At 39.2% G+C, this 25219-nt stretch overlaps 1 protein-coding gene across 2 annotated transcripts in view; it reads left to right on the forward strand.

The window, feature by feature from the left end:
• Positions 1-25219, forward strand: part of herc1 (HECT and RLD domain containing E3 ubiquitin protein ligase family member 1) — a 95181-nt gene that overhangs the window by 38926 nt on the left and 31036 nt on the right. For both annotated transcript variants that reach the window (XM_088334068.1, XM_088334069.1), the window contains exons 29-48: positions 2166-2403; positions 2483-2655; positions 5897-6052; positions 6133-6239; positions 7032-7142; positions 7208-7378; positions 7705-7944; positions 8276-8359; positions 8464-9023; positions 11765-12344; positions 12422-12689; positions 12892-13102; positions 13645-13811; positions 13970-14086; positions 14866-15109; positions 19210-19331; positions 19419-19648; positions 19980-20248; positions 21737-21789; positions 24712-24912. In XM_088334068.1, the coding sequence (XP_088190194.1) occupies positions 2166-2403; positions 2483-2655; positions 5897-6052; positions 6133-6239; positions 7032-7142; positions 7208-7378; positions 7705-7944; positions 8276-8359; positions 8464-9023; positions 11765-12344; positions 12422-12689; positions 12892-13102; positions 13645-13811; positions 13970-14086; positions 14866-15109; positions 19210-19331; positions 19419-19648; positions 19980-20248; positions 21737-21789; positions 24712-24912 (4302 nt within the window). The remainder of the gene's footprint in view (positions 1-2165; positions 2404-2482; positions 2656-5896; positions 6053-6132; positions 6240-7031; positions 7143-7207; positions 7379-7704; positions 7945-8275; positions 8360-8463; positions 9024-11764; positions 12345-12421; positions 12690-12891; positions 13103-13644; positions 13812-13969; positions 14087-14865; positions 15110-19209; positions 19332-19418; positions 19649-19979; positions 20249-21736; positions 21790-24711; positions 24913-25219) is intronic.

The following is a 25219-nucleotide window of genomic DNA, read 5'->3' on the forward strand; positions in this document are numbered from 1 at the left end:
CGCCAAAGGACGAGGACAGTCAAAACAAGAGATACAACAATTACATTTTGACCTTTTCTCTCTATAGTTTGTGTCAATCTGCTTCCATGGTAAAATTTTGTCTGGTTAATGTTAATATGCTAACATCAAAGAGTTAACGTAGTACAGTCTACAGTTTTAATTGGTGAATACAAAGTTGTGTGTGACATTCATCCATCCAGTCCGTTTACATCTTTTACGAATACAGGGAGTGCAGAATTATTAGGCAAATGAGTATTTTGACCACATCATCCTGTTTATGCATGTTGTCTTACTCCAAGCTGTATAGGTTCGAAAGCCTACTACCAATTAAGCATATCAGGTGATGTGCATCTCTGTAATGAGAAGGGGTGTGGTCTAATGACATCAACACCCTATATCAGGTGTGCATAATTATTAGGCAACTTCCTTTCCTTTGGCAAAATGGGTCAGAAGAGGGACTTGACAGGCTCTGAAAAGTCAAAAATAGTGAGATATCTTGCAGAGGGATGCAGCACTCTTAAAATTGCCAAGCTTCTGAAGCGTGATCATCGAACAATCAAGCGTTACATTCAAAATAGTCAACAGGGTCGCAAGAAGCGTGTAGAAAAACCAAGGCGCAAAATAACTGCCCGTGAACTGAGAAAAGTCAAGTGTACAGCTGCCAAGATGCCACTTGCCACCAGTTTTGCCATATTTCAGAGCTGCAACATCACTGGAGTGCCCAAAAGCACAAGGTGTGCAATACTCAGAGACATGGCCAAGGTAAGAAAGGCTGAAAAACGACCACCACTGAACAAGACACACAAGCTGAAACGTCAAGACTGGGCCAAGAAAAATCTCAAGACGGATTTTTCTAAGGTTTTATGGACTGATGAAATGAGAGTGAGTCTTGATGGGCCAGATGGATGGGCCCGTGGCTGGATCGGTAAAGGGCAGAGAGCTCCAGTCCGCCTCAGACGCCAGCAAGGTGGAGGTGGGGTACTGGTATGGGCTGGTATCATCAAAGATGAGCTTGTGGGGCCTTTTCGGGTTGAGGATGGACTCAAGCTCAACTCCCAGTCCTACAGCCAGTTTCTGGAAGACACCTTCTTCAAGCAGTGGTACAGGAAGAAGTCCGCATCCTTCAAGAAAAACATGATTTTCATGCAGGACAACGCTCCATCACACGCATCCAAGTACTCCACAGCGTGGCTGGCAAGAAAGGGTCTAAAAGAAGAAAAACTAATGACATGGCCTCCTTGTTCACCTGATCTGAACCTCATAGAGAACCTGTGGTCCCTCATCAAATGTGAGATTTACAAGGAGGGAAAACAGTACACCTCTCTGAACAGTGTCTGGGAGGCTGTGGTTGCTGCTGCACGCAATGTTGATCGTGAACAGATCAAAGCACTGACAGAATCCATGGATGGCAGGCTTTTGAGTGTCCTTGCAAAGAAAGGTGGCTATATTGGTCACTGATTTGTTTTTGTTTTGTTTTTGAATGTCAGAAATGTATATTTGTGAATGTTGAGCTGTTATATTGGTTTCCCTGATGAAAATAAATAATTGAAATGGGTATACATTTGTTTTTTGTTAAGTTGCCTAATAATTATGCACAGTAATAGTCACCTGCACACACAGATATCCTCCTAAAATAGCTGAAACTAAAAAAGCCCCACTCCAACTTCCAAAATATTCAGCTTTGATGTTAATGAGACTTTTGGGTTCATTAAGAACATGGTTGTTGTTCAATAATAAAATTAATCCTCAAAAATACAACTTGCCTAATAATTCTGCACTCCCTGTAGATGTTATGTGTAATTGAGATGTAATCATTTCTCAAAAATAAAAATTGTTGTTGCAGTGAGTAAACATATCACCTACTGCAGTTGACATGGGCATACTGTAGTAAATGAGCATTTGGCCATTCATAACTAATGCCAGGCCAATTTCAAATAATGTATACTTATTAAAGCTTAAACATGATTTTTTTCAGATCTAAAAGTGTATTCAGGATAATGGTGTTTTAATTGAGTTGATGCAATAAAATTATATGTTTTGTCATTCATTGCCAATATTGCTATTATTGTGGTTTGCCTGTAGCTCAGGACCTTATGAAATTAATATTTTTATGTGACCTTCCAATTAAAAAAATTAATTGCTTCTTTTAATTGTCTTCCACTCAGAATCACAGCAGCGCCTTTTGCTAGTCACTGTGTTTGCACTGAGTGTGCGTTACCAGCCAATAGATGTTTCCCTGGCCATCTCAAGTGGGCTGCTCAATGTGCTCTCTCAGCTTTGTGGCACAGACACCATACTCGGACAGCCCCTCCAACTGTTGCACAAATCAGGAGTATCACAACTCAGCACTGCTTTAAAGGTTGCCTCTGCACGCTTGCTGAAGATACTGGCAATCAGCACCGGGTAATTTGTGATATGAAAACCAAATCCAAATGGAGTTGTTATGGACAACCAATGTTAATTAACTTGCTTGATCTTACAGGGCCTATGCAGACAAACTAAATCCAAAGGTTGTCCAATCATTGCTGGATCTCCTGTGCAGCCAATTGAAGAACCTTCTATCTCAGGCTGGAGTTGGTGTCCTTGCTTCTGGAAAATACCTTGAAGAAACTAAACAAGAAGACTCTTCTGACTCTGAAAAGAAAGACTTCAGAGGTAATCAAAGTTTTACAGTTGAAGCTAGAAGTTAACAAAAAATACTAAGTTATACTTTTTTAATACTGATCGAGTAAATATGTCCTGTTTTAATACCTAAAAGTTTCATACAGTATAAGCAGGGTTGGGAGGGTTACTTTAAAAATGTAATCCGATACAGTTTAGGGGCGGCAGGAGGTAGAGCACTCGTCTTGGGATCAAGGGATCCCAGTTCGAATCCCGGCTTGTCCGTGTTACATGTCGAAGTGTCCTTGGGTAAGACACTGAACCCCTAATACCCCCAATAAGTAGGTTAGCGTCTTACATGGCTGCAATACAAAGCCGCTATTGGGAAATGTGAAGCACACTGTAAAGCGCTTTGGGAAGTCATTGACTTGAAAAGCGCTATATAAATGCAGATCATTCATCATTACAGTTACTAGTTACCTTTTGAAAAATGTAATCAGTAATGTAATCTGAGCACCATAATATTGCAGTAATGTAACTTGATTACTTTCAATTACTTCAGGATTAATCCAACACCAAATATGTGAATAAAAGACAAACTAAATATAATCTAAATACAATTACTGAATTAAAGCAAATTGAGCAATTAAACCATGAAAAATAATAGGAGGAAACCAAGGTCGGGTAGCTGTTTGTAGTCCTATTAAAATAGCTCCAAGCTTAACCGCATTGTATATTTCATTAAGCAAAAATAAAACTTTCTTTTTCAAATGGCGTTTAAGATATGCTTTTTTGTAGCTCACATTAAGAGCATGTTAAGAACCCAATTAGGTTTCAGACACATCAAGCGTTTACTTTCTACATTTTCACAAATCGCAGCGATGTGTTTGCGCCTCTGTGAAGTAAACCGTCACGTAGGTCTGTTTATTTACAACACTTATGAACATGAAGTTAAACATTTTCACTACATAAAAATACATTTACCTCCGGGAACGGTGCATTCGCAATGATCGCAGCAAGGCTTTAGGGCTAGGACCTTAGCTTGGCCTTTTGGCTGAGAGTAAGTGTCCCGGCTCCTAGGCTTTGTAGCGTATTATGAACTGACCGATAACGGATAATGAATAACGAAGATAGAACAATAACCCTTAAAAACCCCAACAATTAACAGCATAAGACAAATAGACAATCAAATCTACTAAATGTCCCTGAGCGCATCACTGGCTGCTAAATACGCTCTCACACAGACACAGCATATTGAAACTGGAGGCTCGCGCCAATTCAACAAAATGAATGCTACATTGAAGGAGAAATCAAATACAGACAAAAAGAACACAGTTGGCAAACATACAGTGGTGGATAAGTTGGCTGGCTGTCTTACAATCGGCATAACAGATGGGGACTTTACTACGACACACGAGCAGGTCATGTGGAAGACTCTCTCTCTCTGTATAGAACAGTGGTGGCAACTATTTTGAGTCGGGGGCTGCTTTGGGTTAAGGGGCCTATCCTGAAGACGTATCCAATTATTTCATTTACGAATAAATATACAAGCTGACATCTAAACGTTATATTTCTTTTTTTTTTAAGTAAGTTGGTTTTGAAGTTCTCACAATTAAAGCAAAATAATACATGAGGTCTGTGTTTTGAGCACTAAATTTGATATATATATATATATATATATATATATATATATATATATATATATATATATATAGTTTTGTAGTATGGCTAGTTGTTTTTTAGTATATCTGCAGTCAGATTTTTGTAATATTTCTGTAGCATTTCTGCAGTATTACTGTAGTTTTATTTTTGTAGTATTTCTGTTGTAATACTTCTGGATTAGTTTTTTGTATTATAGTATTACTGTAGTTGTATGTTTGTAGTATTTCTGTAGAAGTATTTTTAGAATATTTCCATATTAGTATTTTTGTAATATTTGTTTGTATTTTTGTAATATTACTGTAGTTGCATTTCTGTTGTCATATTTCTTAAGCAGTGTATTTGTATTCTATTACTGCAGGATTATTTTTGTAGATTTTCTCCAGTATTTTTTTTTATTTTCAGAATAAAAGCAAAATAATACAACCCTGTTTTTAAGCGCTAAAATTGATTTGATCTGTTTGTAGTAGGCCGGATGAATAAGCCTGCATGTGGCCCGAAAGCCGTAGTTTGCTCACCCCTTTTCTTGGGTCAGTGATTGAAATTATTTTAGACAGACCTTGTCTACGTTATTTTTATGTGAATATACATTTTAATAGAAATGTAATCCTGCAAAGTTATCCTTATTTTTACTAAATACACCTGTAATTTACTAAATATACCTGTAAAACTTTTTTTCTGTAACTAAATACAATTATACATTTTTTGTATCCTAATAACGTTACGCTCCTACATGTAGTCCGTTACTCCCCAAGCCTGAGTATAAGACCTTGTTTTGAGACAATTTAAAACCTGGAGTGAAGTTTAATTATTTGCCATGATAACACAATTCCAGCAACATTCCTATTTCCACATGCCTCAATGCGCTACATTCATTAACAATTAACAAATATAAACATGATTGAAATTGGAGCCATAATGTTGCTTATGAAGCAGATGTGTTCTCTGTCCCGGTGAGTAAAGTGCTTGGGTCAGAATTCTGCATAAAATCCCAAAATTGAGAATGTGTCATGAAAAGTGGTGTTTTGAAACTGTCACTTAGACAGGAAGACAGCCATTGTACCAACTTTAATATATTGTTTTGACAGTTAACAGGTCTACATTTTGGGAGATGTCCTTTGTACTAACGATTCTTAAATTGAAGATTTGCCATATGGAACTCTGTTAGTTTGCACGGATGAAAGGAAGTCTGCTCAACCATCACATTTGAGAAATAAATAAAAGACCGCATACTATTAAAAGATTATTTTGTTAAAGGAGAGACTAAAAATGGAAATGAGATTAAAGAACCATACTGAAAGGCTGAAGCACCTTTAGGCTTTAGGGCTTTTCTGCAATTATCAGATGGATACAGCCAGACCTTTGCCAGAAAAGTATAAGATGAAATGTATGTATGCAGTTGAAAAGCTTTGCGCCAACAAGGTGTCCCAAACGCCTAAAAAATAGAATGAAAAAATTAAATGAGAAGGCAGTGAGGAAACATGTTTTTCATATTGTGCATGTAAACACTCAATGTGTTAGTCTCAATGTTCTTCAAAGGAATAAATTTGAAATTCCAACAATTTAGAAAGTTTGATTTTAAGATTACATTTTGTAGTGTTGCAATCTTTATAGTTATTTTTTTCTTATTTTTCAGCTTTACTACGGAAGCAACACATCGCTGAGCTGCAATTGGGAGACTTTCTAGTATTCTTAAGGAGAGTAGTCTCCTCCAAAGCTATCCAGTCCAAGATGGCCTCCCCAAAGTGGACTGAATTGCTGCTTAATATTGCTGCACAGAAATGCTGCTCTGGTAAGACTGTGTATATTATTAATATATGGTGGTTTAAGCATTTACATGACACTAATAAAAACAATTACTGTCTAATGTAGGAGTCCCTCTGGTGGGAAACCTTAGAACACGAATTTTAGCACTCCATGTTTTGGAAGCTGTCTTACCTGCTTGTGAGGCAAATATGGAGGATGAGCAAATGACACAGGTATACAGGTGCCTTATTATTTCTTGATGATGAAAAAAAAAAACAATAACCAGGGTTCGTGCGGGTGCTTGAAGTCCTTGAAAATGCTTCAAATTTAACATTGTGTTTTCAAGGTTTGTAAGTGCTCAAATTTTGGGTGAAGTGCTTGTATTTGCTTGACATTGTTGCCATGTTTTTTGATAAATCTGCTTAAAAAAGACGCTCACATTGCTCTCTGGTGGCATCACTTTGCCACTGCATTTTATTCTACTTGATTGATGACAGCTGACATTAATTTGTATGATGTCCTAGGGAGCGTCATCTTAGGTCACTATGAATTGTATATTAGTGCTAGGATTGCATATAAATAGGCATTGATTATGGGCCATGCAAAAAAATTAAGGTAGTGTTTCCCAGCAGTAAATTTTAATGTGAACGTATTGTTCAGAGCCACAAATATATTCGTGATCTACACAAGATCAACAAATAATGTCTTGAATAAAGTACACGCAAGATTGAAAATTGCACATGCTAATGTTGGATTTATTTTTGTATGTCCAAAATACATGGTTTACACTGGATTCCTTCCATTAATGGCACTGGAGTAATTGTAAAATTAGCTTTGAAATTCTTAAAAAGTACTTGAAGATTTGGCTATTCAGAAGGTTTACAAAATCTGAAGTACTATATGTTGGATTTATAATATTTTACGTATTTCTCAAGTCTTTATTTTTGGGCTTTTCATTATTATTAAGGGTTGATAATTGACTACGCTGAATTGTTAAACAAGATATACATGTTTATCTCTTCTAGGTTGTCGAGCATCTTTTCTCTCTACTGTCTGATTGCATGTGGGAAGCTCCCATTGCTCACTCCAGGCACTCCCTACAGATTAAAGAAAAAATGCGTGAACTGAAAATGCAGGTTGGGAAAAAAAAATCACAATCCGTGACTTTTGATTTGCAGTACTGACATTAATTAATTGATAGGGAGAGGCTGAAGAAGAAGAGGAGAACCTTCCCATCCAAGAAGTGTCATATGACCCAGAGAAGGCTCAATGCTGTGTTGTTGAAAATGGGCAAGGGCTTACACATGGCAGTGGAGGTAAAGGCTATGGTTTGGCCTCCACTGGAATCTCTTCTGGTTGCTACCAATGGAAGGTACACACATATATCAGTGATTTAGCTCATTATTATCACTGTGAAGTTAAAATACGTGATATCACTACCGAAAAGAGATTGATACTATTCTAGGTTAAGAATAAAAGAACTTGCTGCATTTTAACTATTCCAGGTATTGGTATCTGTGAATCAATACTGGTACTATTTGCTACCAATTGTTCTTTTGTTTTTGTGTATAGAGCATTGAATTTTATTTATTTTTTAAAATCGTTTATAAGATAGTACTATTTTTACCTCAATGAAAGCTGCATTATTTGTTCGTATAGTCCATTTGTATTAATTTGAGACCTTATCTCCCCTTATAGTTTTACATTATGAAGGAAAATCGGGGCAATGAGGGCACTTGTGTGGGTGTCTCTCGATGGCCTGTTCATGACTTCAATCACCGCACCACATCAGATATGTGGCTGTATCGAGCATACAGTGGAAACCTGTATCACAATGGGGAACAAACTCTGACTCTTAGTAGCTTTACCCAGGGGGACTTCATCACCTGTGTTCTTGACATGGAGGCTAGAACAATTTCTTTTGGGAAAAATGGAGAGGTAAGAACTTGGTTGGATTGTGTTGCCTATAAACTAGCCTATTGATGACTAAAGTATATGTCACAACATGTTTAAGGCCTGAGAGTAGCTTTGGACTCGCCCACAAAAACCAAGGCCTTTAACGGAAATTAGACCACAAGGCCTAATCATTCATTGTTGCTTCAGCCCCTGAAGCACATTGCTGGCCTTCATCTGTGGCTTTCACACAAACTTTATTATCATAAACCTATTTATTATTACTACTTTACTTAATATTTTTGAAAAATCATCAAACTTAACAAAAGGAAATCTATTTAAAAAAAAACAATGATAAATATATATTTTTCAACAGGAACCCAAGCTAGCCTTTGAGGATGTTGATGCCACAGAACTTTTCCCCTGTGTAATGTTCTATAGCAGTAACCCAGGAGAAAAGGTAGGAAAATGTGCACTCTTGGAAGCACTCTGGATAAGAGAAAGATACGAGTTTTATTTTTTGTTTTATTTATTTACATTGTATTGCAATTTAAATTCTTCCAGGTTAAGATCTGTGACATGCAAATGCGAGGTACGCCTCGAGACCTTTTGCCCGGGGATCCAGTTTGTAGCCCGATGGCCACCGTCCTGGCAGAGGCCACCATACAGTTGATCAGAATCTTACACCGCACTGATGACTGGACGCATCGAATTAACAAAACTATGATTGAACGCCTTCAGAAAATTAAGCCTTGCTTCAGGGAGTCTGCAAGTGGCACTTCTAGCAGTGGTGGTCAGAGGTTGAAAAAAAGTCGCTCAGTGCAGAGCCGAGAAGAGCATGACACTCAGCGAGAAAGTCAAGAAACATCTGTTAGGACCGAAGAAGAAAAAGGGCGACATGGACGACAGCAAGGTTTAGGTGAACTTTCAGAGCACCTCTTAACAAAGCTCTGCACTGAGGTCTGGCCTGTCTTGGCCATAATCGGGGGTGCAGATGCAGGTCTTCGTGTCGGTGGGAGATGTGTTCACAAACAGACGGGACGCCATGCAACTTTGCTCGGAGTGGTAAAAGAAGGCAGTACCTCAGCCAAAGTACAGTGGGATGAGGCTGAGATCACCATCAGGTATTTAATCTTTTTCAGCGACCTACATTCATTGCTAATGGGCTTTATTTAGAACTATTGTGAAACTCCAATCCTTGGGGTGCGAAGTCCTTCATGTTTCAAATGTTTTCCTCCCCGTTCACTGTGTTAATGAGGGAAACTGCTACAACATGCTGCAGAAAAGCCCCCGATTATCAAATGCTGACATTAGTGGTTTAGCGCTATCAAAATATATATATTTTTTTATCAATAACATTCTTTAAACGAATATACTTTGACGAATATGCAACTACATTTTACTATAATACGACCATTGTTGAATTTTAATAGCTAGACTCGTTATATCAGTTCAAAGTATCTTAAGCTGATAAACTTGTTATTAACTCATTTTAATTTGTATCAGTGATATCTACATAGCGCAGTATAGCCTAGAAACGTGGATGTTATACAAAATATATAACCAGGAAATTAGGTATTTCTCACAACTTGATAACTTCCGACTGGTTAAGGTAACTTGTTTCACTTCTACATTTGGAACCATTTCGTAGTCTGTTCAAGCATACTTAAATAAAATTAAATACCAATTTTATCTCAAAGTCGCTGCTATTTGATTATGTTGATTGCACTTAGCTGTACTGTACTGCTCCAACATGATGTCTTTTCATTGTATATTTCACTCATTTGGTATTTTTTTTCCTAAATGTCTGTCCTGAAGGTTTTATAACCAAGAATGTCTTAACATTTCCATTTACAGTATATATACAGTGCATCCGGAAAGTATTCACAGCGCTTCACTTTTCCCACATTTTGTATGTTACAGCCTCATTCCAAATTGTATTAATTTAATCTCTTATCTCAAAATTCTACACAAAATACTCCATTATGACAATGTGAAAACACTTTTTTTTTTTTACTTTTTTTGAATTTATTAAAAATAGAAAACTAAGAAATCACATTTACATAAGTATTCACAGCCTTTGCCATGAAGCTCAAAATTGAGCTCAGGTGCATATTTTTTCCACTGATCATCCTTGAGATCTTTCTACAGCTTAATTGGAGTCCACCTGCAGTAAAGTCAGTTGATTGGACATGATTTGGAAAGGCACACACCTGTCTATAAAAGGTCCCAAAGTTGAGTGTGCATGTCAGAGCACAAACACCAAGCATGAAGTAAAAAGAACTGTCTGTAGACCTGCGAGACAGGATTGTCTTGAGGCACAAATCTGGGAAAGGATACAGAAGAATTTCTGCTGCTTTGAAAGTCCCAATGAGCACAGTGGCCTCCATTATTTGTAAATGGAAGACATTTGGAACCACCAGGACTCTTCCTAGAGCTGGCCGGCCTTCTAAACTGAGCGATCGGGGAAGAAGGGCCTTAGTCAGGGAGGTGACCAAGAACCCGATGGTCACTCTGTCAGAGCTCCAGCGTTCCTCTGTGGAGAGAGGAGAGCCTTCCAGAAGGACAACCATCTCTGCAGCACCAATCAGGTCTGTATGGTAGAGTGGCCAGACGAAAGCCACTCCTTAGTAAAAGGAACATGGAAGCCCGTCTGGAATTTGCCAAAAAGCACCTGAATTACTCTCAGACCATGAGAAACAAAATTCTCTGGTCTGATGAGACAAATATTGAACTCTTTGGTGTGAATGCCAGGCGCCATGTTTGGAGGAAACCGGGCACCGCTCATCACCAGGCCAATACCATCCCTACAGTGAAGCATGGTGGCGGCAGCATCATGCTGTGGGGATGTTTTTTTAGCAGCAGAAACTGGCAGACTAGTCAGGATAGAAGGAAAAATGAATTCAGCAATATATAGAGATATCCTGGATGAAAACCTGCTCCAGAGCGCTCTTGACCTCAGGCTGGGGCGAAGGTTCATTTTTCAGCAGGACAACGACCCAAAGGCACACAGCCAAGATCTCAAAAGATTGGCTTCAGAACCACTCCGTGAATGTTCTGGAGTGGCCCAGCCAGATTCCAGACTTGAATCCGATCGAACATCTCTGGAGAGATCTGAAAATGGCTGTGCACAAACGTCTCCCATCCAACCTGATTGAGCTTGAGACTTATTGCAAAGAAGAATGGGCAAAACTACCTAAAGATAGGGGTGCTAAACTTGTGGGATCATATTCAAAAAGACTTGAGGCTGTATTGGCTGCCAAAGGTGGATCAACAAAGTATTAAGCAAAGGCTGTGAATACTTATGTAAATGTGATTTCTTAGTTTTCTATTTTTAATCAATTCAAAAAAAGTAAAAAAAAAATTTTTTAACATTGTCATAATGGAGTATTTTGTGTAGAATTTTGAGATAAGAGATTAAATTAATACAATTTGGAATGAGGCTGTAACATAACAAAATGTGGAAAAAGTGAAGCGCTGTGAATACTTTCCGGATGCACTGTACGTAAACTAATTTTTAATACATTTTCTAACAAATTAATATTGGGAATTTTCACCGACAGTAATATTTTGTGTGATTTAGGAACATAAAAGTGTACAATTTACAACAGTCTGGTTTATTTTCTTCACAGTTTCTCTGCATGATACCTCTGCATACCCATTCAAATCAATATTGTTTCGCATTCTGTTTTTATTTTACATGCTTTTATATGTCTAATGGCGAAGTATGCTCCCTGCCTATACATTTTTTCCATCTCTCCAAATTTCCTTCTGGCCCTTTTGCCTCACTTTGCATTTCCTTCCTTTTGTCTCTTTTAATTCTCAACTCGCCTCATTAAAGCTTCCCAACTTTCTGGCCTCCTAGTGACACTCCATTGTACAACCTGGAACCTTGTGAGCCTCTGCCCTTCGACGTCACACGTTTCCGTGGCCTCACAGCCACGCTCCTTTTAGATCTCACATACCTCACCAGCATCCACGAAGAAACATCTAGTAAGCTGAGTATGCGGCGCCATGAAAAGAGGCATCGCAACACACACTCAATGGGACATGAGCCAACAAGTAATGAAAACAAAGCAGACAACGAAGTGCCAAGTGTCTGCACTGGTTCTGGTTCATTACCAAACACCACTACCTGTGACTTGCGTGTGTCTCATAGTCTGGATGAGGTCAAGGCACACGTGGCACCCAAAACGGAGAGTGAGGTTCCATCAGGTGGTGCAGGAGTAGGTGGAAGTGACACAACTTTTAATGCTACCGTTGAAGGGAGCAGAAAGAAAGGCCACGAGCATGGCTCCCGTAGCCAAGAGCCGTGTCCCTCTTTTATTGCTACCCAATCAGAGATGCATGCGGTTCAGCTTTCATATCTCTACTTGGGAGCCATGAAAACGTTAAGTGTCCTACTCAGCTGCAGCAAGTACGCTGAGCTTCTGCTAATACCAAAGGTACTACCGTCTCAAAACTATTTTTCATTTCAAATCAGTTCTGACATTTTAACCAGTTTTTTTTTTTTTGTCCTAAGGTGTTACCTGAATCTACTGGGCACAATGCTGATATAAATGTCAATGGTAGTGCTAGTACGACTGCTGCATCATCGATATGCCAAGAAGAGGTGGAGATGCGGGCTGCTCTCCAATTTCTCATGCGTAGTATGGTCAAGCGAGCTGTCATGCGCTCCCCCATCAAGCGAGCTCTGGGCCTGTCAGACCTGGAGAGGGCACAGGCCATGATCTACAAGCTTGTGGTCAACGGGATCCTGGAGGAGACCACTGGGACAAAGTCTAAACCCGGTGAGAAAATGTCAATGTTAAAATATATTTGTGATTTGTAAAGCATAAATTTTGTTTTTGATAGTTGAGGTTCATTTACAATGTGGGGTTAAAAAAAAGATGCACAATGTACCATGTGTCGTTTTGTTATATCATCTATTGTCTCAGTTTTGTCCAACATGTTCTGCTAGAAATTAAAAGATATATTTCATTATGGTTTTAGGTGTGAAAATTGAGCCAGAGAGTGAAGTAGAATGTGTAGAAGGTGAACAGCTTGTCCAAACACCAGTCACCACCAGCCCCTCTGCCTCAAGTACCACCTCTTTCATGAGCTCTTCTTTAGAGGATACCACCACTGCCACCACTCCTGTGACGGACACAGAAACTGTTCCTGCCTCTGAATCCCCAGGGGTCATGCCCCTCAGCCTTCTCAGGTTAACAGCTGACTACTGAAGTGCTGCGGTGTTCATTTTACAGAATATTTAATGCAGAATGGTGAAAATAAATGTAATTGAATAATCGAACAATCTGCTATTCATCTCTTTAAGAGAAATATTTGAATGCCAGCAGTACTGTGGATGATTTATTCAGGTTTAGTTAGTTGTAGGCCATTCTACTTTGTACCGAATGAAGCTATAAGGTTAAGCTTTACTTATCCACACCTAGAATACACCTAAATAAAATCACCTCTTAGCTAGCGAGCAGTTGTTCTTTGACTGCTGCCTACTAGAATTAAACATACAATATTTTGTTTACAGCCACACTCGGGTTTGTCTCCTCTTTTCAGTTGTCGCTAACATGTGACGCAATTATGCTACTTTTTGGATTGGCTGATAAAAATGACTTGAGCTTGTAATGGCAATAATGTCTAGATCAAAACGTATCAGTACTCGCTTAAAATGTGTTTAGATAATGTGCGGATGGTTGATGTTTTAGATTTTGTTCCTGAAAGTTTGATTATTTTCTCTTTGCATAGACAAATGTTTTCCAGCTATCCAACAACCACCTTAATTCCCGCTCGACGGGCACAGACTCCCCCGGTGTCATCGCTGCCAACATCACCTTCTGATGATGTCGGCCGCAGGCAGAGTCTCACCTCCCCTGACTCACAACCAAACAGACCACAAAACCGGACTGGTACCTGTAAGTACTGTATTCCTCATTGAAATGACTTATGATTGTTTTTATTATTTAAAGGGAATGTCACAATGCCATTATAAACATTCATTTTTGATTGGCAGCCTTAATATTCTTTTTTCTTTTTTAGATTATTCACTAACCATCACTGTTTTTCTCCCCAGCTTTATCAGATCCCAGCAGCAGGCTGTCAACTTCTCCACCCCCTCCTGCAATTGCTGTACCCTTACTAGAGATGGGCTTCTCTTTGCGCCAAATCACAAAAGCTTTGGAGGCAACTGGTATGTTTAACTGGCTATTCTTTTATTCCATTCTTTGAGCAGTCAATAATGAAGAACAGCAGGGTATCTCTGATTTATGAAAAAAAATTTGAGTTGTTAATTGGTTAATACAGGCTTGTCCGAAGTCTGCCCCAGGGGCCAGTTACACCCCATGACCAAATTGTTACTGGCTTGTGGCCTCTGTCATAAGATGAATAATATGTGGCCTGCCAATAATGTTTGCAACCTCGCTCTTGGCTTTCTGTGAAGGTTTTAGCCTAGCCCATTTCAGACATCGTGACTAAATAAAACAGGAAAGTTGACTCAGATGGCCGCGGCTTCTAAGACGAGTGGGAATTGGAAGGTTTTTTTTTTCTCACCGAAATCCGAAACAACTGCATCTGCCTAAATTGCCAAGAGACTCTGGTTATTTTCAAAGGATACAATATCAAGCAGCAGTGCCAGACGAAATATACTGACTACAAAAAGCTAACTGGAAACAAACGCTGTGAAAAGTTGATGCAACTGGAAGCTGTTTTAACGCCACAGCAGTCCTTTTTCACGAGATCCTGTGGGTCAAATGAAAATGCTACAAAGGCGAGCTATGAGGGCACAACGCTGATCACCAAGCAGTGCAAAACTTTCACAGAGTGTGATTTTATTAAGGACTGTTCAAAGAATGCCATGCTAAATATTCGCCACTCACGCATTTTTGGCTTATTAAATCTGGCCCGCCTTCTGAAAAGATTGGAAATCTCTGGGTTATATATATGTAAAAAAATGTTTTCAATTCTTACCAGGGGCAAGAGGTGAAGCTGACGCCCAGAACATCACTGTGCTAGCAATGTGGATGATCGAACATCCTTCTACAGATGAGGGGCATGATGGGCCTCACACTAGAGGCGGTGGAGCCGATGTGTCTGACTCGCCTTGCCCAGGTGCCACAGGATCTGCTGGAGGCAAATCAAGGGAGCGAAACTCCTATGGTCCTTCTCCTGGAGACATTGCTGATGCTTCTGAAATGGAGGAGGGCTTTAGTGAGAGGTATAACTGCATTTAAACTGACTGTTTAAATTGGATGTTTACAATTTAACATTGATGTACGGATCACACTTTTTTGGCACCCAAGTTTGAATCTTTGATTTTAAGACTCTGCCGTCTGAGTCCCGATCCGATACCCCCATTTACTATTTAGCACCGAAGGATAATATCCTCTTTTTGAGGCCATTTGATTTGTAAAACGATGGTATTATGTGGTCAAATAATGCGTGCTAAAATACTATACATAGTTAGTTGTTGTGGACATGCGTACTTCGCTTGTTTCCTAACTCAGACAATAGATTTTCGTGATTGTTAATTCCCACCAACTTAGTACAGCTTTCTTTTCACCCAATCATTGACGTTATTTAACACCAATTTACAATTGCTGCCTGGTCATGTTGGAAGGGGGCTCACCTCATGTGTGGCCCCTTTTCAAGGTTTTTTATTTTCTTCATGCTAGGGCTTTTGATGTTTTTTTTTCTTACCCTGTAGTTTTCAGATCAAGGCATGTTTTAATTGTGACCTGAGACGCTCTGAGATTAAGGGTTTACAAACAATTGACTTGACTTAGGTGGACACAAACAAATAATTGCTGCTGTCACTCTTTTAATTCTTTCGGTACAGCAAGTCAGGCTCCCGCCTCTTTTGTCTGGCCAATTGAGTGATGAGACTTGCAAATGAAGAAATTTATATGTCAGTCTCCCTTTAAAGACGAGTCAAACATATAGCTAAGTTCCATGCGGCGTAAATGGAGGCCTCTGTATGTCATTGTGAGTGTGTGTTTGTGCACCTCAGTGCCATTAATAAAACAAAGCCAAAAACAACAATGATAATAATAAAAGTAAGCTGTTACTGTTAACATAAGATATTACATATTTTTGTTTTTTAGCTTTGCGACCCCTTATTTCTTTTTAAGGCTGATCATTTTCGACTGATTCAGCAAAAGTCGTGATTGGGCCTGATTGTCAATCAAAGCACTGAAGAAAATCTCCCTCTTATTGGCAAATGTTGCCGTTTTAAAGTCAAAATGGGTAACTTTCGTAAATGGTGTAGATCCGAGTACAGCAGCGTTTATGAATTACCAGCAATTTTAAATATGTCCACCGGATGTCACCAGTGTTCATTTTACCTGTAAAAAGTGATGGGGTCCGGGGACTCGCATGCTCAAAAAACTACGGGTCCCAACAGAGATCTATGGGTCCCCAAATTTTAGTGTGCTCCATTCCCTTACAAACTGTCGTATTTTCCCTTACAAATTACCAAAAAATATATATTTTTTCCAAACATTTTTATTTATGTAGTTTAACATGTTATATTGTACATGTGTTTCCTTATATCATATATATTGTTAATGAACATTTTGTTGTGAGACACTGAGTTGCTCGACATGAATGAGGTTTATTATAAAAAAAGTTCAAAAATGAGGTCGCTTGGACATTCACTGTAGAAGGAAAAAATACATGCAAATATAATTAAGTAGAATAATACATTTTCTTATTCAAATTATTAATTCATTTTCTGCATTAAATTATTGTTGGTAATATACTGATTAAAAGGGATCACCACAAACCTGTCTTTTTTCATTTTCTCCTTATATACTTCCTTTTTTTCTTAACTTCTTTATACAACATAATCATTCGTAATATAATGCATCAAAGCAAGTGAGCCGTTTTTTTAACGAGTTGAGACGAAAAAGCCGGTTTTCTAAAACGAGACGGACTTTCAACACACAACCCGAACTCGAGATCGGTGTGCAAACGAAAACTCGAACTGCGAGACCAAAACAACAATGGTGGATCTGCCTCACAAAAAGTTTGGAGTGCGGTAAATCTTTGTTAAAAAATGATAATGACAAATTCGTGTCAAAAAAGTTGCGTGCCGGGGACGCACGTTGATTTGACACGATTCGTCCCCAGCAAAAATAATGTGTCTAGGACGCAGGGACGCGGTCAAACGAGAACACTGGGTAACTTAAGCTAAGCGGCACTTCTTAAACTGAATTTGCTGACCATTATCAACCAAACTCAGTGCTTCTCATTTATTTTCTGTCATTTCCCCCTCCCCACCCGGCACCCCCCACTTCCTCAATTATAGAAAAAGGGCTTGTGCACTCCTAAAACTCCCCCTCCTGGTTAAAATTACGATATTTTTTTTAAAATTAACTTGTTAAACAAATATGATAAGATGAGTGGAGACTGTTTTTAAAAAATGATGTCGGACGAGATAGATAGATAGATAGATAGATAGATACTTTGTTCATCCCCGAAGGGAAATTCACATTTCCAGCAGCATCCCTGAGCTGAGAACAATCGAGAACAATTGAAAATAACACGGGAGCTGCTGGAGTGGCTGCCATTCGTGACAGCGCCGGAAGAAAAGATTCAATTTGAATCATGTACAAACAAACAAACAATTGAATCATGTACAAACAAACAAACAAACAAAATATTCATGTAGGAGTGAAATCAGACACATAGACTTTAAAATGCATTATGTCGGAAAATAATATACCAATTGCAGTGTGTGTGTGTGTGTGTGTGTGTATGTGTGTTTATATATATATATATATATATATATATATATATATAAATAAAAGCATGTGTATATATGTGTATATATATATATATGTGTGTGTGTGTGTGTGTGTGTGTGTTTGTATGTATACAGTGAAGAAAATAATTATTTGATTTGGTGAAAAAAGGGTCCACTGTTTAAGCAATTATTAGAAAATGGAAGAAGCTAAACATGACGGTCAATCTTAATCAGAGTGGATCCCCATGCAAGATATCACCTCGTGGGGTCTCAATGATTCTAAGAAAGGTGAGGAATCAGCCCGGAACTACACGACAGGAGTAGGTCATTGACCTGAAAAGAGCTGGGACCACCGTGTCCAAGGTTACTGTAGGTTACACTAAGACATCATGAGTTGAATTCATGCATGGCACGAAAGGTTCCCCTGGATAAACCAACACATGTCAACGCCCGTTCGCATATGACCATTTGGATGATACAGAGGAGTCATGGGAGACATTTTTGTTGTCAGATGAGACCAAAATAGGACTTTGGTCATAATTACACATGGCGTGTTTGGAGGAAGAAGAATGTAGAGTACAATCCGAAAAACTCATCCCTACTCTGAAGCATGGGGGTCGTAGCGTCAGGCTTTGGGGGTGTTTTCTGCACATGGGACAGGACAAATGCACTGCATTAAAGAGAGGATTACTGGGGCTGTGTATTTTGAGATTATGGGGAACAGTCTCCTTCCTTTAGTCAGAGCATTGAAGATGAGTCGTGGCTGGGTCTTCCAACATGACAACAACCCGAAGCACACACCCAGGAAAACCAAGGCGTGGCTCCGTAAGAAGAATATCAAGGTTCTAGCATGGCCCAGCCAGTTTCCAGGCCTGAACCAAATCGAAAATCTTTAGAAGGAGCTCAAACTCCATGTTTATCAGCGACAGCCCTGACTGATCTAGAAAAGATCTGTGTGTAGGAGTGGACCAAGCTCCGTATTGTTGTGTGTGCAAACCTGGTCCTCAAATACTTATTTGTAGCTATATCACACAAATAAGTCGTTAAAAAAATCATGCATTGTGATTTCTAGACTTTTCTTTTTAGTTTATCTCAGAATATTAAGATAGGCCATGGATATGCTATAAAACCCATTAATTTTTCATACGATAGACAGTAATAGTGCCAGATGCATCTCGGGATAATCTTAGCCTGGTCGTTTGGCTCGTTTGGAGCGCTAGCTTGTAGAGATTATATCACCGTAGTACCTGAGTCAAGCTAAATTTAACCTGCTCACATACAACAGACTTGAGTCTAAATTTAGCCAAAGTAAACATATTTAGGCTTAATCCCTTGTCTTGGTTTCGTGCAATATTACCAAAGTATATATGTTTGGTGCCTTCTGCAGATTAATGAAAGTGTGTTCACAGATCTCAATATTCTCCCGTTTTTAACCTCTGACCAATTTCCATGACTGATCAAGTGTTTAGGATGGGGACATTCCTACAGTGTAATAAACACCCTTTTCCAAAATTGTAAGTAAAATATGTTTTTAATTTAATGTTGAAATAGTAATCTGTTTGTGCACACAGTCCTGATGGGCAAGAGATAGAGAGTACATCGGCCTCTAGTGCTGGGCCACTCAGAGGCCGTTCAGCTGTTTCTAGGAAGCACCATTTTGACCTGGCTGCACGCAGACTGTTTGCTCGTGCTGGTGAGAATTACTTTAATATTTAGTTAAATGAACACCTCAATTAAAGTGCCACTTTGTGACACAGTTTAAATTCTTCCTGTTATTTAGCTGGATTATACCGGTCAGTGCAGACCCAACACGGCCAAACGCGCAGGGACATCCCATCGCACGTGCCGCAACAAGACTCCAGTGCACTTTATGACTTCAACCTGCTTGATGAAGAGCTTGAGATGGACTTGGATGAGGAGACAATGGAAGTCATGTTTGGCCAGGACCTTGCCAGTGACACTGACATTCTGGGAATGTGGATCCCGGAGGTACTGGACTGGCCAACATGGGTGTGTGTGACTTAATGTTATGAACAGAGGGCTGCCAACATCCGTCTGGTCTTAGTTGTCCTGTGTTAGCTCTCTAACTTTCAACTTTGATGATATTGCGGCAAATTACTGTAGTCAGCATAAACTTTATTAATGGTTTTTTTTTTTAAGTGTTGTAACATGTCTCATGCTTGGAAAGATAGTTTACTAACCCTTATATTACACTAACAATGTCAATAACATTAAATTAATGCACAATTCAATGTAAATTCATGTTGTATTTTTATTACAGTGTGTTTATTTTAATATTTGTCAACGTGTTTCTTTTTTCTGATATTGCCACACATCATAGCACGTATGTGAGACAGATGACCAGGACGAAATGGTGGTGTGTGAACTATGTGAAGCAAATGTAGCCAACTTCAATCAACATATGAAGAAATGCCACCCTGGTTGCGGTCGCAGTGCCAACCGTCAAGGATACCGTAGCAATGGTTCCTATGTTGATGGCTGGTTTGGAGGAGAGTGTGGCAGTGGAAACCCCTACTATCTTCTTTGTGGTGTCTGTAGAGAGAAATATTTAGCCATTAAAAGCAAGGTCAAGGTTCCTTTTGTGGAAAGGTAGGCAAAAATGTTATTTCAGTTTTTTTTTCTGTTCAAACCGAGTTCTGCCTTTTTTTTTAGAAAATTACATTTTTTCTTACTTTGATGTTATTGAACGTCTGAAAACCCTTTTTAATTCATTTCGAAAATTTAATACAGTTATGCCTTGTTGCTGTTCTCCCCAAAAGTCCTGCGATAGGCAAAACCTGCAAAGTACAAACATTCATTAGATATTGGTAACATATATATATATATATATATATATATATATATATATATATATATATATATATATATATATATATATATATATATATATGACTGTGACAAAAAAACCTATTGATCTATAAATAAAAACACAGTACACATAATTGCAGTTAAATAATTAGTCATTAATGTCATTACGCAATTGTACAATGTATTAGGGAGGGCTTCTCCTTTCAGTGAAAGGTAGCAATGTAGAAGCGCCCGGCTAGCTGCATGCTAACATTGGAGATCTTCGGATTGACACAGGTCTCTGTGAGGATTTTAATACAAAAGTCACGAACGTAGCGGTTTCCCACGAATTGTCTCTCCAAGTCATCCTTTTCATGGATAATGGATCTGGCGTTTGTGAGAAACAGGCTTTGCAGGGGTGTCTTACGAGAGTTGGTATGAAGCCTAGCCATAGCAGTAGGCTGGACCTGCAGTCTTGCTATCGTTTTCAATCCTAACGCTGCCTTAATCTCTTCCCAGACCCAATAACAATCCACAAAGCACCTGCTGGTAATGAGCATTCCTTTGCGCTCTTCTGACTTTCTTCAGAGTCCAATTTAATTCATGAAATTCTTTTACAATGTAACGAGCTGCTAAAATACTATCTGTCACCGTGCTTTGCAGTTTATTTTGGTGGCCACATTGACTTGTGCACCCAAATCGCTGTTTAACTGGCAGCATACACCAGCCTTTCACAGTCATGCTAAATCACGTCCACCCAACACACAGACTGAAAGCCCTCACCAAACTGCCCCTGTGAAGGCCTTTGCTGTGTGCTGTGTGGTGCAGATCACAATGCACCATACGTTAATATCAATGAAAATAAAGACTGTTTTTATATGTATCTTTTTTTTAAATATGTTTTGGTATGCCGTTCGGCCTATGTAAAATATATTTGATTACCCAGACAGGTTAATTTTAAAGTAAGGTTAGCATAGAAACTAGCATATTCTCCTAATTTTACTATGCCCACCACCCTATAAAACCATATTTGTCAGAAATGTAGCTTATTTACCTCCACAAGTTGTTATTCAAACTAGAGTTAGTACCGTGTGTCAAGCCAAGTGAATCCTTTTGGCACAGTGTCTTTGCTATTCCATACTGTATGTTTTTATGAACCACAATGCAGACTTTGCTTTAATAACTGATGTACAACAGCTTATTTCAAACTTAAAATTTGTATTTCATGTTTTTATTTTTTGTTAAAAGTTTAGTAGGTAAATGTGATGTCTCTTCGTTTTCTCATTTCAGATATAAGGGTCAGGCTCCTGACCTTCTGGGAAAGCAAGACAGTGTCTATGAAGGTAAAGTATCCATATACCCTGAACATGGTAGAACTATATGGCACAGAAATAAAAAAAAAGTCCCAAAGTGACCATCAAATTTGATCTTTATTCTTCAAAGACTGCATTGTGGCATTTAACCTCAGCCACAGGGCAGTGTTATGATGGCACTACGTCACGGCCGTAAGGCGTGCGGTTGCCGGAAAATAAAAAACAAGTGAGTTTGGAGCCGATTACAAGTAATCTTTCGAACATGACATTGGCAACGAAAATAGAGCTTCCACTCTCAACTCTTCCTCTGTTACTCACCCTCCAATATTCTAGCAAAATCCCAGATTAACTTGCTCACTGCAAGCTTTTCCACCAAGAAGCCACCTCCAAATGACGAGATTTTTTGGGGGGGGGGCTAGTAGAATATTCTGCATTATCGTATGAACATAACATCCACCAACTTATAGAATTACTCTTTTTCAGATGAAAATAATAATTTCTAGCTTTTGCAGTGTTTTAGCTATCAACGTTCAAATATGGGCTAGTTTCATCGTAATCCTTGTTCCTCAAGATGTGAGTATCATGTAAAAATTCGCAAATCAAGCCCAAAAATGACTTTGACACTATTTTTATGTATTTTTACTGAGAAAATCAACCAACTGAATATACAACAAGTTGGCATGTCAAAGGCTAGGTACACACTGCAGAGCTTAATCCTCAATTCAGATATTTTGGGTAAAATCTTTTTTTTTTTTTTTTGTGAGATCGTTAACATTTCCATTGTGACTTGTATGCAATCTCCTGTGACTTCTATGTGTCTCCTGTGCAAACGCCACATGTGTCCTGCATGGGCAGAAAAGGGCATGTGACGTCAAACGCACATTGTTTGTGGAAGTACTCATGGATGCTAACAGCGTAGTGTATCTAGGGATAAGGTTTTTGTGCTACAGACTGCTCAGATTGTCCCCCCAAATATTAATTAAATCCAAATCCTTACTTTCCCACCATTGAATGCTTTCTGTGTTTTTGTCCGGTATTGTTTTTGAATTCTATGCGTCCTTCTGCCTCTCGATAACGTGCAAAGTCGCATGAATCGGCTTAGACCGTTCACGCAGAAGTTGCATTCCATAAGATCAGATATGTATCGGATTTAGGACCACATATGAATGTCTGGTGTGATAAATCGGATTTGTGCCGTTTAGATGGACTTTGACAGATGAGAAAACAGTGCAAAAATGTTCCCTGCGGTGTGAATTTAACAAAACATACGGCTCGCTGGCTGGATCTTGCCCATAGGATGATTTAATCCCATCCACCATAAAATCATGAGTATGTCACAAAAATCAATACTCTAGCTAATTTCTCACAATAGATTTTTCAAAAATCTTTTTTTTATAAATACAAACCAAATGCTCCCTTTAGCCGCTAAGAGGTGGTAAAGGTGTCAAAGAGCTGACGTCCAGTCTGGTTTCATGTTAAAGACAACATAAGTACAAGTCTATGGCCATGAGACGGCAGCACATGTTGTTCAATGACACTCCTTTCAGGGCAGCCATGGAAGTGGCAAATGTCCTGGTAGAATGCTGGCTGGGGCGGCAGTAGCTCAGGAGGTAGAGCGATCGTTTTAGGATTAAGGGATCCCAGTTCGAATCCCGGCTTGTCCGTGTTACATGTCGAAGTGTCCTTGGGTAAGACACTGAACCCCCAATACTCCCAATAAGCAGGTCAGCGCCTTACATGGCTGCACAGATCACGGCCGCTATTGGGAAATGTGAAGCACAATGTAAAGCGCTTTGGGAAGCCATTGACTTGAAAAACGCTATATAAATGCAGATCATTTCATTTCAATGGCAGCCCACCCTTAAAGGCAGGGGGCGGCCAGCAGTCGCATAAGACTGGTGGATGGCCTCCACAATACAATAGGACAGGCGCTGTCTAGCGTTGGAACTGCAGACTGTAACTTTAGGTCAAGATGACGACCACCTCTGGGTACAGAGCGCGGGCAGCCAAGTGACTGAGATGCCTCTGATAAAATTGTTCGACGGCTGGCCCCAAATCCTCAATCCTGGACTTCTGGGTCCGGGGAGCCCAAGAGGGACAGGAAGAAGGGGTTGGGAGACCTGCCTGCCTGTGTGAGTGACCAAAAGTGCATGTTTGGCTACTTTTGTGTAATGGGACTGTATGTGGTACACACACTAAAAAAACACATGCATTCAAATGAAATCAACACATTTTTTTTCTTCATACACTGTCTTCATATCCTTGCTGGTCTGCAGTTTAAGATGGGGGGGTTGTATGCTTTCTCTTCTGCTTCAGTGTTGTATTTGGTCCTGGACTAGTTTGAGTGCAGAAGCGCACCAGAATCTAGTTGATGAAAAGATGATCTCGCATGGTTTGTAGTCCTTTTGATACCCGGCAACTTTGCTTCATGCAAAGTCTGTATATAGTACAAGTATATCTGTTTATATTATACCGATATCAAACACTGGTACTTTAGTTTTAGAGCTGATGAGCGATGGTGAAAATAAAACATGTTTCGTCTTTTGCAATACTGTAATAGAAGGGGAATGTCTTCTGTATGCTTGATCTGAAAGTTATCTAAGAACATGCATAATTAGCTCAATTTTCTTGGAGGACGAAGGGAGTGTGTGTTCTCTAATGCAAAATGTACTTGGCCCAGTTAACCAGGTCAGCTTGTCCTTGACACCATATTAATTAGCCTGTATTGAGAGCTAGCAGGTAATGATTAAAAACACAACTGTTAAACCACTTGAAATTGTTGCACAGAAATAACTGTATCATTTAATATACTGTATCATGATGACAACATATTTGTCACTTTGTCATTAGATTAGGTTCTGCATTTGTATCGGTAAACCTGAATCCGGTTAAATCAGACCCTGAAAGTGTGTTAAGATTGCTGTTAGAGTTAACTTTTTTGTGACACCACAGAGGACTGGGACATGATGGATATCGACGAAGATGAGAAGATAACAGGGGAAGAGGAATTTGAGCTTTTGGCTGGTCCTTTGGGCCTGAGTGAACGCAGGACTGTTCCAGAAGCTGTGCAGTTCCCTGATAGTGATCCTTTGGGGGCTTCTGCAGCCATGATAACTGCCACCAACAGCATGGAGGAAACACTCTTGCAGATTGGTAAGTGCATTTCACAATAATACAGCTGTGACATCGAGTTTCTGTAACAATTGGACGACCACGTTCACGTGCATAAAAGGAAAGCTACTCCTGATTACATGGTCATGATTTTCTTCCTGAATATCCCATTTACAAGTGTGACTGCCTGACGACGTTATTCCCCTATTAGACACCACTTTATATTAGGTTTTCTATAGTTGTTAAAAGACCATTTAACCGTTTCAGTTAACACACCCAAATAAGATGCTGCTGTCATTTTCTAAAAATGACAGATTTAATTAATATTGCAGATTGGAAGTTATTAACC

The sequence above is a fragment of the Urocampus carinirostris genome, chromosome 4, assembly GCF_059441175.1.
Source record: "Urocampus carinirostris isolate Australia breed hairy pipefish chromosome 4, RoL_Ucar_1.0, whole genome shotgun sequence".
Lineage (NCBI taxonomy): Eukaryota > Metazoa > Chordata > Actinopteri > Syngnathiformes > Syngnathidae > Urocampus > Urocampus carinirostris.